The sequence below is a fragment of the Triticum urartu genome, unplaced genomic scaffold (assembly GCF_003073215.2).
Source record: "Triticum urartu cultivar G1812 unplaced genomic scaffold, Tu2.1 TuUngrouped_contig_5278, whole genome shotgun sequence".
Lineage (NCBI taxonomy): Eukaryota > Viridiplantae > Streptophyta > Magnoliopsida > Poales > Poaceae > Triticum > Triticum urartu.
In genome coordinates, this window is record NW_024115941.1 from 1,840 (window position 1) to 19,023 (window position 17,184).

Here is a 17,184-nt window from a genome sequence, read left to right on the forward strand (position 1 = left end):
TTGACCATCAATGTTGGTTAGTCTAAAGGAAAGCATCATGCAAGTGAAGTTCGGGAACGAGTGCCAGCCGGCGCCCAGGAATCAGAGCTCTTGACACCCGTTCACTTCTTTGGGCGTTGAGTCGGCTGGTCTATCAGGTTAGTATAGTAGCAGCCACCTTGTAGACCTATCGGTCGGTAATAAGAACTGATAATTACCTTTGAATTGAGGTGGAGGGGTGAGCTAGAATTACAAAAAGAAATACTTATTGTTACAAGGTCTTCTATAAAGCTTCAACTTATAAAATAGGTCCAGAAAGGACTTGAAGGATAAAGTTTTGCATCAACAATTTGCATTATTCAAACCATACTAATTAACAGTCAAAGACAAGCGATTATTTTATTTTTTCCTCAGCTCTTGTTTGCATGTCTGGACAAAATAACTGTATATGTCATGTAGCAGTACATAATTTCTGGTTTATACATGGATTATTTTATGTTCTCCTATGCAAATGGCGTACCACTATGTAGACAGCAAGACAATGACATAATGTGTTTACAGAATGCATCACATGATTGATTTTGAAGAATATGAAATCAATAAATTTAATTGGATCTATATACAGCTTACCAATTACACAAATGAGTATGAACAAATTGAATGGTAACATTAGACCAGTGCTATAAGTAGCATACACATTAACCACCATAACTTGCATTTCATCGCAATGCAGTGTAATGATCACAAATCGGTCACTTGCCCTGGTAAGTTAATTGGTCGGCAGACATTGCTCACTAGAATTGCAACTTGCTAGCAAATGATTGCCCAAAGTTCCATCCCTTCGGCACAACGTTGTTGAACACAAGCGTGTGTCCATCAGTGTTGGTTAGTCTAAAGGAGAGCATCTTGCCGGTGAGGTTTGCCAGCGAGTGCCAGTTAGCGCCCCAATTGCGTGCCATGGGCATCCAGTCGTTGGAATCAGAGCTCTTGATATCCATGGACTTGATCGAGCCTGCTGCACCAACGTTGCTCACAAGCACAAGATTGAAGTAATCATGACCATTGATTCTGAACCTGACGCCACCCCGCTTAACACATGGAACTCTGCATGTGTATGGCAGTGGCATGGAGAAAAGTTAAAGTTATATGTTGCTACGATGACTTTGGACTAAATTTTAAACTTATAAGAGGCGCATGTATACCTCTGGTACATGACGGGGATGATGCCACCTCTATAAACACCGATCTTCTCCCATGCCGGCTGGGCCATGTCGAAGTGTGGCCGTGGCGGGTTGCACCAGCCTCCGTTGTCATTGGGGAGGGCGTCGTTGGGTGGGCAAAAGTTCGTGGCAGTGACAGTCACCGTCACGCCGGGCTTGCAAAACAACGGGTCCGCTCGCTTCCGGTCGCATGCGATCTTGTAGCACTGCCCGCACGCGGCGCCGTCATTGAACAACACAGTGCTCAGAGCCGCCGTGCGCGTCCCGTAGCCTTCAGAGAAGAGGTTGCCGTACCCGCACGCGCCCCCTGCAATACATAGAACACATCGCAAGTGTTAGTGCAGAGAAGAACAAGATGAACCGGGCATGCACGCACTAGATTGATGTAGAGGCGTGAGTGCTGGAATTTTGTCTATTTTGGGCCTAGCCCAATAGTAGTTTCAGAAATTGCTAATAAATTCTAGAGGTTCACACAACCCATTTGTGCAAGGCAAGAGGTGAAACAAAAATTTAGTCCCACATTGCTAGTTGAGTGGGAGTTGGACCTCCTTATAAGGGAGGTTCTCTCCCCACTTGTACGAGCATGAGAACAAGAGGGATATCCACGCGCGCTCTTGTTAAAGGTTCTGCCACAGTTCCTTGTTCTAATCCTTGTCCTACACATGTTAGGTTCTACTTCATATATGCAGAGGCTATTTACCTTCTCTCTGTCAGAGCGCATGACTTGTTTTATCTCTTCTATATTAGTCATGCTTTATCTAGTATTTCTGTTAATAAAATCATTTGGTAAATTGCTCATATATCCAACAGTGAGTTGAATGATTAGTTGATTACCCATTGTATCGGAGGCGTCAGCACCGCCGTAGAACGTCGCATGCGCCTTCTGCCAGACGAAGGGTTGCGGGGATGTCGTGCTCGGATTGTCCGCGGCCACAGAGAGCACACAGCCGATCGCCGCCAGCCGCACCCCTGCAGCCACTCGACCTAGAGGCATGTAGCGTGCAAAGGTGCCTGGCCGTGCAGCGGAGCCAATGCTTGCATGCCAATCAAGAGATATATGTATAGTATGCACGTAGGCGCAGACCCGTCCCTTGAATCGTACGACGAGTGTTCATGTCCTGCATCTGGTCCTCAACGTCGGCGGCGCACATAGGGTGTGATGATTAGGTCGTGAAGAAATCTTGAGTTGTCAGTAAGGCACATCGATAGATGCTTTCAATCCGTCCATTTTCATGCATGGTCATGAAGTAATGTTCGTCGGCTTGATCATGCGATCATTCTTTGGCCGTTAAACCAGGCTAATCCTCAAGTTGCCCAAACGTGTACGTGGGCAACGTTTTCCGTTAGCAATTTATCGGTTTCACCATATCTTTTCGTGTTTGTTTGTTTCTCACTTTCCACTTTTTCTTCTGGTTTCCTTCTTGGAGTTTTGTTTCTATTCCTAGGGAGCAACAAACCAACGCTTATCCTTTGGGGCTCCCGCAAGGATCTTTTTTTTTTGTCCTCGGAGCACGTGAAGTGGTGCGTCCAGTCGCAGTAATTTATCGCGTGTTGGGCACTCTTTGGGTGAAAGAGACATGGTTGTTTTACCCAGGGGCGGATCCAGAACAAAAATGTCCCGGTGTCCACATGTATACAAGGATAGACACCAAACAATAGTATGCACTCCATTCCTTTATATATGAGTTTTTAGAAAAATATATCAATATCCACATTACGAAATTCATATCATTTGATCCTTCAAGAAGATAGTTTCGTATTTTATCTATTAGGTTTTGTAGATGTTGTTATTTTATTTTATAATTTTGGTCAATCATTTAAATGGTTGGCTTGCACGGAAATCAATACACCTTATATTCAGGAACGAAGAATAACACACCCAACAACACAAATTATATGGCAGTGAGATTTCTTACAAAAATGAACTGGTTCATGTGATGGGCAAGCTATATCATCTTGTGCTGAGGACATTATTTTTTTAAGAAACATTTCCATAAATTCTCATGTTAATAATTATTATTGTGTTAACAAAAATGTATGAGTTACATTATTTGTGTTTGCATATGCAAGAATAGAAACAATAAACAAAACATATTTTTTTGGTCAGAAATAAACAGAACATATTGATTGAACAATACGATTAGGGAGTTAAACTTACTCAACATTGTGATTTGCCGTTCTTGCTGAAATAATCCTCCCATGGTTAGATGTGAATCGCAGCGAGTTGTTCTCAATTATAATACCTTTAAATTTTAAAACCCTAGCCATACAATTAAAAAAGAGAAATTTGAGAAATTAAAATTCCTACACACAGTTGAGATTTCAGATTTGAGAGAGATCGGCAATTACCAAGTGCAGAGTTGAGAGGTACCTGGAATTTCCAACAATCTCTCGGTGGGCGATGTAGAGGCAGCCGGCTAGCGATGCTTGAACGTTTCAATGGACAACCAAGACGAACCAGCGACTGGCCGCGCGACTGGCAGCGCGGCGGCGGAGAAGGGCCGAGGACGGAGAAGCCGAACGGATGAGCAACAGAATAGGCGCACGCATAGACGTATTGGGGATTAATTAATTAGATTGATAGCTTTTTCTCAACAGGCGCACGTACAGGGATCGATTAATCAATCGATCTGGAGTGGGCATTTACCTAGATGGGCTGCTATGCCTGGTTTGCGTTCGTGTATCGGTGGGCTGGCCGGTGTCCAGGTCAAAAAGTTACCGGTGTCCAGCCCAAAAATCTGTACCATGCATAAGGTGAATACGAGTTTTACCCGGTGCCAATGACACCGGAAGAGACAACGTGCCTCCGCCCCTGGTGTCTCCGCAAGAAACACATATTTGCTTTCACGGGAAGCACAACTAATGCTTCCATCAAAAGCAAGCACAACTGTGCTTCTTGAAAGGGAAAAGCACAACCTATGCTTGTACGAGAAATATAGTGCTTCCGTGAGAACCACAGCATGTGGTTCCCTGGGAAAAGAGAAAATCACATGTGCTTCTAGAAAAAAAGTGAAAACCACAACCGTGCTTTTGGGCTCCCTTTTTTCTTTTAGTTTTCTTGGCATTCTTTTTTTCGGTTGCCAGTTTTTTCTGGTTTTTGTGTTTGGATTTTTTTGGTATTCGTTTCTTCCTATTTCCAAATTTTTTTCTTCTAGTTTCTTGGGTTTTCGTGAAAAAAAATTCATTGAAATCTATTAACATGCGATTTAGTTTCAACCATCTCCGTGTAATATGCAATGCTGGAAATGATTTGGTATAAATGCATGATTAAAAAGATAAAACATTTTGAATAAATGAATCAACAAAAAAGAAGAACTCTCAGGTTGTGACAAGTGGCACATGCAATGCATCCACTTGCCAGCACCTAAAGAGGTGGGGAATGACCTTTGAAAAGGGTAACCCTTAACTAGTGATTTCGTTTTTTCTAACGATATTAAAAATATACATTTTCAAAGATATTATAAGTAAAAAATTAATGTTATTTGGCCACATTGGGACGGCCCATATAGGGGAAGGTGTGTGTGTGGAGGTTTGCCCAACAGCACTTATTTGAAGCACAAATGGTCGAGCAAACGCATAGAGCGCTCGCTCCCTGGGCTGGCCCAATTCAGTGCATCCTGAAGCACTTCGTCCTGAGTGATTGTCTTTCCTCAGTTTAATATTTTATGGCTTTATAATTGGTTTTTCATACATTTTTTTATTTATCTTAAGATTTAATTGCTAAACTAGTTTTATCAATATTTAAAATATTTTTCAAAGATTATATTATTGTGCCACTTTGGGGCGGCCCATATAAGGAGCTGTAAACATTTGTTCACCTATATGTCCAACTATTAAGGGTTGTGCGCGCAGGCGAACAAGCCAGCGCGCCACTTTGGACTGGCCCATTTGCAGAGCTCGACGCGCCCTGTTTTTTTCTTTATTTTTCTTTTTTATTTTAATCTTATTTCAAATACTTATGGATTAAGAAAACGTTCAAAAATTCCAAAAATGTGAATTTTGAAAAACATGTTAAAGAAATCATAAAATGTTCACGTATAAAAAAATGTGCTTTTCCAAAAAAATGTTCATATACTTCTAGTAAACTTTATGAGTTTCAAAAAAACTGGGAATTAGAAAAATGTTCACCAAGTTTTTAAAAATGCTCGCGCTTTCATAAAAGATCACAATCTGATAAAAATATTCACGAAAACAGAAAAACAATTGTGTGTTCAGAACATGTTCACAATTTTTCAAAACTTGTTCAAAAATGTTTCCTGATCAAATTTATTTTTCCAATTTTAAAAATTGTTTGAAAATCTCAAAAAATATTAACTGATTAAATTTTTTTGCTGTAAAACATATTCATGGGTTTCAATAAGATGTTAAATTTTTTAAAAAAATGCTGCGAATTTAATAAAAATATTCATGATTTCAAAAAAAATCCATGGATTTAAAATATGTTTATGATATCCAAAAAATTTCACTATTTATGGAAATGTTCAAAAAATTTAAGTTTTTTCGCAAAATATAAAAAATGGGAAATTAAAAAATTAAAGAAAAAGAAACGAATAAAGAAAATGAAAAAGGAAAGAAAAAGGAAAAAAGAAAAAAGGAAAATGAAAAAGGAGAAAAAACCGAATGAAAAGGCAAGAAAATAACCCGGTTTGGGACGGTTCTAGAACTTTCCCAAACTGGAAACGAGCTATGTTGGGTTGGCCCAAATGTAGGTAGCGTGGGGTGCGCGCGCGGTCGCTAACCAGTGACTAGCGCGCCAAATACGATCCCCGCGGGAGCACCTATCTGGTGCTGATATGGTCGAGCAAATGTATAGACGGGTCGCTCCCTGGCAAGCCTAATTCGGTGCATCTTGGAGCGCTTCATCCTGAGTAATTTTCATTCACCAGATTACTATTGTAACTTCTTCCAGTTGGTTTTTAACCGATTATGGGATTTATTTTGATTGATTTAAAAATATAATAATCTAAGATTCAAAACGAATAGGTTTACATATTTTTTTTTAAAATGTTTAGGAATATTAAAAAAATCATATATTACAAGAGATGTTCACGAATTATAGCATATTAACATATTTTCAAATTTAAAATTTTATTAATTTATAAAAATGGTTGTGATTGGTACATGACTTAAGACCCCCGCCCATTTCTTCCCATCTTGTTTGAATGGGCGAAAAATTCATCGCAAATGTTTGTGCAAGAGAGACCCAAATCTTCGTTACCGTTCGAGCAGCCATGGCCCATGTCCTTCTCTACTCAATCGCTGGCCAATCTCACTCCGAGATTAAGAATCCATTGCCTCCCTTCCAATCTTTGAACCTAGTGTTTACGTATTTTTATGAATTAGCAATTGTATGCAATGGGTCGTTGAAGTAGTTTTGGGGCAAAGGATAGGGGGAGACTCGTCGAAGGGGTTTAGGGACAAGGGATAGGGGCAGAAGACTCGTTGAAGGAGTTTAGGGGCAAGTGATAGGGGGAGAAGACTCGTCGAAGGGGTTTAATTTAGGGTTAGGGTGAAATGGTGTAGAGTTGTCGAAGACGAGCCTTCTTTGTTAGGGGTTTAGGGGCCATAGGTCTACATCACTATTCGATATGTGTGTTCCTTTTGTAAGAGATGTTCTAGGAGGAAGGATCATGCCTGTTGTCATTGGAAGTTATCCTTGTTCTTGTCCTCCTCTGAGACCTTGGTAAAGCAGGGAGGAAGTGGAAGCACAACCATCACCCACGGTGGCTAATAACAGTGAGTGATCAATGTCCATCATATATACAACAACTAGAGAGATGGGAGATATTCTAAGATGAAGGATGCCGATTGTTGTCATAGGGGGAGTCACTGCTCCTCGTCTCATTGTTTGAGACTTTGGTAATGCAAGAAGGGGGGAGTAACGACCATCATCGATAGTCGAAATGCTAAAGAGGGAGCGCCCACCATATATACCACCGCTTGAGAGATGAGAGTTATTCAAGGGAGCCTCGACGGACTGAAATTAAACCCACATGCTGAATAAGCGAGCCTTCTAGGTTAGGAGTTTAGGGCAAGGATGAGCGACCTTTTTTTATGACAATCAAACAGAAGAAAATTATGCTTTATTGTTCGATACCTATGTTATATTTCCTTCTGACACAATTTTTGTAAATGACTTCTTAGGTGTTAGCATAGACCACGAGGACATGGCATTGCTTGATGCTTCCCTTCACTTTAGAGTTGATTCCCTGGCCGAGGAGGCGGATCACATGGCGCATGTCATGGACCAACATATGTCAGTGAGGACTACTTGGCCATGCTAGTTCAAGCAAACCCACAACTCCTTGTTGAGCACCATGCAGTCTACGAGTTCCTCAAGGACGAGCGGAAGACCGAGGGCATTTGCCAGATTCTGGTTTGCCTCTGTGCCGAGCAGCAAAAGTTTTTCGACAAGCTCGACAAGAAAGAAGCGCCGTCTAAGGTTAGCAATGACCCAATCCCGTCAAGTTCGCCGATTATCCACTGGGGAGATGCCCACCTAGTCTGACTCCAGGATCATCGGCTTAACTGACTACCAGTCTGAGTGGATCTCCATTCTTGGAGTAGCCTGGCTAGATAGTTTGATGTGGATGTAGTGAATGTAGCTACTATGTTGAATTAGAGTTGAACTTGAGTAGACCTTGTGATGCTTATGGGTATATGAATCATTGATGCGTACGTTGCTTATGTTCCATGTGTTCTTCTACCCTTTGTGTTGCTTCTCCTGCTTATCAAATCTTGTCCTTCCGTCCTGGTGAAGTGATGTATAGTGTACATTGGGAGGTGCACAAGACTGTATGATTCGTGACAAACATGTTAAGAACAGGTGTCCGAACATCTCATTTCAAGGGTTTAAGACTAGGCAGGAGGGAGATGATGCTTACTCCAAGACCATGCTCAGAGCAAAGAGTAATGTTGGAGTAGGCAAGGGTGCTGGTCAGATCGGGTTTGGTGGGTTAAAAACTTGATAATCTTCATTCAATTTGTCGTCATTGTGGTGTTGATGTTATCATTTCCACGGTTAGTACATCTGGGCAAATATTACTTCTTTTCTATAAGACATGACCAACAACATGATCTGATGAAATTCTGTGTTGTGATTCTTTGTAGATGCTCCGGAAAATATGAACAATATGAGGAGGTATATCTAGAGCTCATGTCCACGGAGACCATTTTCTACTCCAAGAGTGTGTGGTGCTTGTTGTTTATGAACTTCGTCTCTTACTTATTCTTATTTGTGAACTTGGAACTCATGCTTGCTTGTGAACATTTGCTAGTATATGGACCTGTATGGTTGTTTATCATGAAATTGGAACTCGTGGTTGGTTGTGACTCATGCGTTTAGTTGTGAACTCGTTATATATTGCTAAGTCCTAAGCGGTGCTATATGTACATGTTTCTTATATTGCTTGCTGGACATTTACTATTGGATATGTATATGTGATGTATGAATTGCAGGGTTGTCCCAATAGAAAAACAATTATGGGATATAAGGCAGTATCGAACTCAGTTTACACATTTAAACCAAGCATACCTCTCGGCTTACTAGACACGTGTTAGTTCCTGACTAAACAGAATTGCCAGTGCATGTTGGAAGACGAGAGGGCACCTCGGCTTACATGTAACCTACTCCCTCCGTCCGCCAAAGAGTGTGCATCTGGCACTTTGGAGACAAATTAAGCATTTTTGCATAAAACCCCTTACTCTCCTCATTTAAGTAGCTGGCAGCGGCTGTGTTGCTTTGATTATAGTGTGCAGTTAATGTAAACAAGCAAAAAGGAATCCAAATACTAGAAATGGCTTCCTGCCAGCAAGTGTACTCCAACTTTCACTGTTCCCTCCAACGGCTATAGTACTAGTAAAACAACAAAGGTACTTGGCGCCACAAAAATTAGAAGGGAGACCAATGGTCTAATCCCAGCTACAAAGCCAGCTTACATGGACCAAATAGTAGACCACACACACACTAGCCATGGCCATCGACTTGAACTTAGCAGCACCAGATGAGCGAGAGGAAGAAGATGGCAGGTTTCCTGATCTCAATTGGCAACTTGTACAGGAAGAAGATGAAGCTGCCTTGGATGAGCAAGCTGTACAAGAAGAAGATGGACTTTGGGTTAAAATTATTTATCCAACTGTTTATTTAGTATGCACAAAATTGATCTTTTCATATCCAACATCTAGCATCTGTAACTTCAAAGACCGGGACTTATTGTTCGTTCGTCAACATCATACAAATTATGCAACCGAAAATTGTAACGACACTGTCATCTACCAACCATAGTACGAATCGAAGATTGCATCAGCCAACCTACTTGATAAGATTGCAATGATATGCAGCCACACTTAGATTGCATCCAGCCAACTACTTTTCATACTTGACAAGATTAAACTGATTTGCATCTGGCCAGACTAAAGCCGGACTAATTGACAAGATAACCGTTGTATTGCAACGGATCATGCAAGCCTCAACGTTAGAGACCAAGACTTGATTATTCATTCACGGGGTACAGCTTGCATCGCAAACTTACAGAGCTACTGGTACTCACGGATTAGTAGAATTGCTTGTCTTCTCCACGACGTCCTGGTCAGCCCCAAGACCAGCTTGCCCGGCATCTGCCGGTGCGCCGTTTTGCCCAGCACTTGCCGCCGGGCCGTCCTGCCTAGCCGCATGAGCCGCTCCACCGCAGGGTACAGTGCCTACGTGCCCGACACCGGCTTCACCGCCAACCCCTGCTCCATCTACCAGCTCTAGGTACCTGGAAATTTTTGCTCCGACGCCGCTCCGCCGAACTCGATTGGTCTTCGAGGGCGGACGAGGACGGCACGCCGGGCTGCCATTAATCTCTGCATCACCAGCAATGGCGTTGGATTGGATGATTGACTCTCTGTGATTGTATAAGGGTTAGATATAAGCCGTGCTCGTGTACTAACACACTCATCTTATAGATGGGCACGCGGTTGCTTCGGGTGGGAAATAAAGCCGAGCAGGGCACGACCTACTTTTAAGCCATGCATGGACGCAGGTTCTCAGCTTATCCTGAAATACCGGTATGATGTAAGCCGAACATATTAAGTCGTGTGCCACACTTAGCTTAGTAGCCCAGGTTAAAACTGCCTTCACTGAACTCGGCTTATTAGTATTTTCTCTCTAGAGATTGGACTAGAGGAGACCTGGGTAATTTTGCAACTTGAACACCGGAATTGCTTCACACACGATACAGCATGAACGATCTGCAAAGATGCGTTCTCTATGCATCGGCTAAAAAAAAACCAATCGCCTCCTGCGTGCACGGACTCGGTGGAGCTGCCACATGGGATAATCCATGAGTCGGCTGCTGGGTTGTCGTGTGTGTAGCAACGCTGTAATTAAAAACTGGACACTATATAATAGATATGTGTGCATGGTCAGTGTGATTCCTACACCAGTTTTTTAGCACAATTTTGCACACTGGCTATCTTTTCATAGTATCACAGCCATTCTGCCAGTATATAGAATAGGCTCGAAAATAGATATACATGAGATAGAATTCGCAGAATAAGCTGCATGAATCTTCCACTCAGCAAAGTTATCACCTCATAACCAGATACCACTTAGACTTTCCAAGTTCAACAACTCAAAAGACGAAGAAGCAAAGAGCAACCACTAAGCAATTAACTACTACTACTTGAATTACACATTATCAAACATTTCAGGATGGGAATTACTTCTTTTCTTCGCATGTTTGGCTAAGGTAATTCGCATCTAATATAACGATCTCTGATACTTTTATTGCTACCCTGCTGATATCCGCAACCTCGGAAGCAAAAAGGCCTTCTCATGACCAAACTGCAGTTGCATGCTGCTACCCATGCAAACAAAATTTATTACAAGAATGTTCACCACTCAGAAATGAACTAGCAAAATACCATCCAGCAGCACTAACCCAGCATTTTCCTATTACATCAGCAACAGCTAGAGGCACTGTGGCAGGAACTCAAACACCAAAACAGAAGGAACTTCACTGAAACAACTATCTTACCAGAAAGTCTGATATCTTGAGACTCGACATGTATATCCTGGAACCAAAACAGTGAAACCAGCCAAAAATCGACAAGGCGACAGTATCCAGAACAGGGTCTTTCCTCCTCACCATCCTCGTCCCCGTCCTTGCCATGGCCCTCGTCCTCGTCCTACTTCTCCTCTTCCTCCTCTTCCTCCTCGTCGAGACGTATCAGCAGCAGCAACGTTAGCAGGGGCAACAGGAGCAGCAGTAGCTGGGGCAACAGAAGCAGCAGGAGAGGTGGCAACAGCAGCAGCAGCAATAGCGGGGGCAACAGAAGCAGCAATAGTGGTGGTAACAGCAGCAGCAGTAGAGGTGGCAACAGCAGCAGCAATAGAATTTTTAGTACAAGGTGTTCCTTGAAGATCAGCAGTCATGAGGCCCTTCCCTTGAAGACAGGATCTGCTGAGAATGGTGGCTCTGAGCATGATACCGTTTCCATCATCAGAAATCTTTCCCTTGGGAATTATTAAATCGTACACTGCGGGCAGTCCATCAGAGAGAGAAGAGCTTCTTATGAGGCAATTTGTACTTTCACAAGAGCTGGTGGTTAAGCAGTCGTATTCCATATTACATTTGAACTTGGGTTCCATAACTATTGGAGGTTGGACGCAGAGGACTGAGATGGCATGTCCAAAAGGCTCTGATGCCATGCTGAGCAAGAAAAAGTAGCCGGTGCATCGCAGAACATGTAAGCCTGGTTGTAGGCGAAGAGACACCGTGCGGGAGTCTGGGAGAGTTGTTGACGAACACTTGTGTTGGGTAATGAAATGGTCCAGGAGCACCTTTGTTGATCCAGCGAAGCCACAACCAGACTGTGGGCAGAAGCATGGGACATACCGGCACGCCTTCTTGTGTTCTTCTTTCTTGTAGTAGGTGACCACCTCCGCACATCCATACTTGTCATTGGAGCAAGCAACTTTGGCTTCTTGGACGACATGTTCCATCCCAAAGCAGCGCTTGAAGGAAGTTTTGATAGAGCACACCGGACATTTCTTGTCCAGCTTCACACAGCAAGGCGAGCATATAAAATGCCCCACCGGAGCACTGTGGAAAAGAAAGGATCCTCGTCAGAACAAATCTTGCCAGGAAGAAAGAACTGAAACACTACACGACAACATGATAGGTTAGTACCACACATTTCTATGTCAGTTACCATAGCTATCATGTAACATAACAAACACATTTTGTCAAGTAGCACCCATCCAATGATTGATTTATCAAAGCTCTTCTTTTATCTTGAGCAGTATCGTAAGTGAAATAGAAGTTCAAGTTTAAAGACAAGTCAACATGTACATTCATAGCTATGGTGAATTTACCTGGAATATCGGAGGCCTGAGGGGCTCATAGCAGATGGGGCAGTCAAGGGTCTCCACCCCCATGGTGACCTTCAGCTTCTTTGTGCTGCTCTCTCCCTCTCGCTTCGCTTCAACTTTTCTATTGCTAGCATTAGTATTACTACCATCCATCGCCAACAACATTCCAAGGTACCCTCACTAGCTTGCGAACTCAACCAAGATACGAAACGTTTGCCTGTTCACAAGATACATAGATAAAAGTCATGCAACTGACAAAGTGATAGGCGTTAAGCTAGAAAGGCAAATTATTTTGGGCAGAATAGCAAAGGAAAAGCAGCAGAACAAGTAAACATTTACAAACAGACTAATAAACCAAAGGGTTCAGGACTACAATTTAACACATTTGTTGGTTTTTCTTGTTTTCGGAGAAAATAGTACTTGAGCTGATTTTCCCTAACAGGTCAACAATGCATATGCAAGTAATCTGACAGAGAAGCAGTAAAAGAAGAAATTTATTCCGGTTAAAAGTTTCCGTTGGCATAGCATAGCAGTGTGACTCTGGCGATGGAGGCATGTCCCTCATCGAGAGGGATACAGCCGTACCTGAACTACCTGGTTGCCTCGGGGCCTATCAACTACAAGACCTAGTCACCATGGCCAGCCTCGAGGTAGTCGTTTCACAACTTCAAACATCAGAATTCAAATTCAAATGTATTTTTTCGAACATAGAAATGGCATATCCGCTGTTCACATTGTTGCTTAAGTTAAGCAACACCGGGCATCGCCTTCCCCTATGAACTGAATTAGTACAATAAGAAGAAGGAATGCAATGCATAGTTTCATCAGTGCATCTTTTGTAATTATGAAACTACATAATTTCTATGTTTCGTAAACATTTATTTGGGCAGAACAGCAAAGGAAACAAGCTAGAAAGGCAGTTATTTTGGGAAGAATAACAAAGGGAGCAAGCTAGAAAGGCAATTATTTTGGGCAGAGTAGCAAAGGAAAAGTAGCAGAACAAGTAAACATTTACAAACAGCCAAATAAACCAATGGGTTCAGGACTACAATTTAACACATTTGTTGGTTTTTCTTGTTTTCAGAGAAAATAGTACTTGAGCAGATTATCCTTAACAGGTCAACAATGCATATGCAGGTAATCCGACAGAGAAGCAGTAAAAGAAGAAATTTATTCCGGTTAAAAGTTTGCATTGGCATGGCGTAGCAGTGTGACTCCGGCGATGGAGGCATGTCCCGCATCGAGAGGGATACAGCCGTACCTGAGGTACCTGGTCTCTTCGGGGCCTATCCACTACAAGCAGGGGCGTACCCACGTTAGGCCAAGGGGTGTCACAGGACACCGGGTAGAAAAATGTTTAACCTTTACATACATAGCCCATATACGGCTGGGACACCCCCTAGTTTCATTACCTGGACACCGGTACAACAAGCCGGCCCATTCAACAACTACGGGCGGCGCGATGCAGCAGCCAGGGCGGCAGCTAAATCGATCAACCACCTCTAAAAAAAGAGCTAAATCGATCGACCAGGCTCTCATCTAATTATTTCTCAGAAAAAGGCTCTCATGTACTAATTCTTAAAAAAAGGCTCTCATCTAAAACAAACAATTTATCAACAAAAAAAAATGTAAACCAACAAAAAATGTCAAACGCCTCTCCATGTCACTCTAAATAAAATCAATCCATCGTTGGCTCGGCACTCAGGTCGCCTTACTCACTTTGAAGCTGCCGTCCCCAGATCGTGTCGATTGGCCGAAGCAGCGGATGAAATATAAGGTCAAATCATAAGAAGTATGGACCCCAATGCGCCGTGTTTCTTCTAGATTGTAATTCTTATTCGTAAAAATGCAAGAGCGGTCAATATATGATGAAAATGTTCATCGATTTTAAATATAATGTTCTAGAATCATATGCATTAATATACACTTTTATTTAATATGGTATGCCTGTTCTATTGTACATGGGACACCGGGTAATTTTTGCCCTGCATCCGCCCCTGACTACAAGACCTAGTCACCACTCACCATGGCCGTCTCGAGGTCATCGTCTCACAATTTCAAACACCAGAATTCAAATTCACATATATTTTTCAAACATATAAATGGCATGTCCGCTGTTCACATTGTTGCTTAAGTTAAGCAACACTGGGCATGGCCTTCGCCTATGAACTGAATTAGTGCAATACAAGAAGAAGGGGATGCAATGCACATTTTCTTCAGTGCATCTTTTGTGTACTGTTATAAAACTATAGAAATTAAATGCAGCAGAGTATGGTGGCAGATATTTTGATTGTTTTGCAGGGTGTCGGTGCTGCCCAAAGCAGATGAGATCTAACTGCCAAGGCCATGCTGGATGAACAATACTCTGCTGGAGTAGTAGTAGTGCTGTAACAGACAAGAAATAGGCGACTGGGCGCCGAAGGCCTCTGGTGGTAGGCGACTGGGATCCGGTGGCCGGAGTGCTAGGTCAGGGGGAGGCGATCTGCAACGGGCGGCGGGGGAGCTCTGGCTTCCGTGCGCGGGGGTGGCAGGTGCTGGCGGAGACGGCAGGCTCCCGTGCGCGGTGGAAAGCAGAGGCAGGCGGAGGTGCTTCAGCGTCCGGTGAAGACACATGCACACCCTACCCCTATGAGCACTTCCGAGAGACTGGGCCGACATATCATCTTAAGATTTTACGAAGTCACCGTAGACGCCTCGTAGTCGACGGGGGCATCTTCTCCCGCTGAAAGCGTATTGTCGAAATCCTGAAATAAATTCACTATCCACCTAATCATTCCAACCAAGTATTTTAACTACTTAAAATTCTGAGGAGTTAAACTTAAAAAATTTGGGCCACTTTCTCATTTTTAACAAGACGCCACAAGTTTTCATGAAGAAAAATCATTTCCTCTGCCCGTATGACGCCTCCTCTTCGCGTCTGCCGTTGTTAGACCCATGCCACAGGCCACCCTCGTCCTGGTGACCGAGAAAATAGAAACTCCCCCTCCCAACCACCCCGCACCTTCGGCCACCCTCATTGGCACTGGAATCCTGGTGATGGCGACGAATTTTGTGACCTTCTCGGAGCGGCACAGGCGACAATGGAGATTGGCGAGCTCACGCTCGAGGGTTTCAATGTGTTGCCCCATGGCCTCCATGGATGTGCAGATGTGTGTGTACTGGCGCAACATTGCATCTTGTTGGAGGATGTCGATGAGCGTCATGCTAGGGGGCATGCCCTGCAGTCAAGGGGATGTTCAGGTCAGGGCCTAAGCTGTCCACCATCGCAGGTCAGACCGGGGAGGTAGTTGAGGCCTCTGGGACGCGATGTGAGGCCAACTCCAACGGGCCAATCCAAACGGACGGATTTTTTTTTGCATTTTGTCTGTTTGGTTAGCGAAACGGAGGCATCCGACCACATAGCTGCCCTCCCGGGGTCGCAGCACCCAACAGGACGGCCCATTTGGCCTGCCCCATCTATTTTTTCTTCTTCCAATAATCAATATTTGACATCTTATCATCAAACATAGCATATATATTTAGCAAAATATAGCACCTTTTGCATAGTATTATATGCCATGCCTGCATACAACATTGCGCCAAAAGAATCCCATGAGTCTCACGCGTGCCCATAGTTCATGAAAAACAAACAATATAATCAAGCATCTCGCTCCGTCATGAGCTTTTGCTTCCCCTCAAACCAAGCTCTTTCTGGGGTCATCTTGTTCAAGCCAACCCCCATGATCTCCACTTCCTTGGTGTCCGTGGCGGTCAACGTTGTTGACATGTGCGGCGATTCCAGTAGCCTGGGCAAGCAGGCCACCGACGAACCCGTGCGGGTTGCAATAGCAGCGGTGGCGAGAAGGACCGGTTCATGGTACCCTGGCATGAGTAGGGGTGGGTGTTTGGTTTATATGGTTAATTCATTTGGCTTAGTAGGGTTTCTAGAGATTTGGTTTATGTAAAATAACAACCGAAATAATCACACTAAAAATTGCCACCGAACCTTATTAAACGAAATTTATTGGTTCAGTTTGTTTGGTTAACCGCAAAACCGAAATATGTGTGCACCATCAAAAGCAGCGTATCATCTAACGTTTTGTTAAACTCTGTACAGGCATAGCCACCAATCCATCTAAAAAAATGTAGTTGCCAATTAGTATTTGCATGCAATCGAGATCCTATAAATCGTGCTTGTGCTTGCTTGAATCTATGTACAATTGCACACTAGCTAGCTAGAGACTTAGACTAATCAGCTAGCCTGTTGTGCTTGCGCAGGAGAGAAATGAGAGTACCAGACTCACAATTCGGTTACTTCAGTACGGTTTTTGTCAATTGAAAATCAACTTTGAAAAGAACAAACAAATTGTGTCTATTTTTTAAACCGAACTGAATAACCAAAAACCGATTAAGCCTATATTTCGGTTAACGGTTCAATTCGGTTTTGGTTTGAAAGTGCTCACTCCTAAGCATGAGGAGTGTGCACTAGTAGAAAAAGAGTCATTTGTCCCGGTTCATAAGGCCCATCTGTCCCGGTTAAGGAACTGGGACTAAAGGGTCGTTACTAATGGCTAGGCCTTTAGTCCCGGTTCTTACACGAACCGGGGCAGATGGGCCTCCACGTGGCCGGGAATGGCAGCCCAGGCC

General features: G+C 43.2%; 2 protein-coding genes across 2 annotated transcripts; both read right to left on the reverse strand.

Moving 5' to 3' along the window:
- Positions 1–460: 460 nt before the first annotated feature.
- On the reverse strand, positions 461–2,154 carry LOC125529007 (expansin-A24-like). The gene is made up of 3 exons (XM_048693419.1): positions 2,034–2,154; positions 1,182–1,506; positions 461–1,083 (listed from the first exon to the last, which is right to left on the reverse strand). The coding sequence occupies exons 1-3, from the start codon at positions 2,035–2,037 to the stop codon at positions 774–776; spliced, it is 639 nt and encodes a 212-aa protein (XP_048549376.1). The 5' UTR covers positions 2,038–2,154; the 3' UTR covers positions 461–773.
- An 8,931-nt stretch (positions 2,155–11,085) lies between these two features.
- Positions 11,086–12,711, reverse strand: LOC125529009 (E3 ubiquitin-protein ligase SINA-like 7). Its single transcript, XM_048693420.1, has 4 exons — positions 12,562–12,711; positions 11,411–12,246; positions 11,222–11,258; positions 11,086–11,136 (listed from the first exon to the last, which is right to left on the reverse strand). The coding sequence occupies exons 1-4, from the start codon at positions 12,709–12,711 to the stop codon at positions 11,086–11,088; spliced, it is 1,074 nt and encodes a 357-aa protein (XP_048549377.1).
- Positions 12,712–17,184: the final 4,473 nt, after the last annotated feature.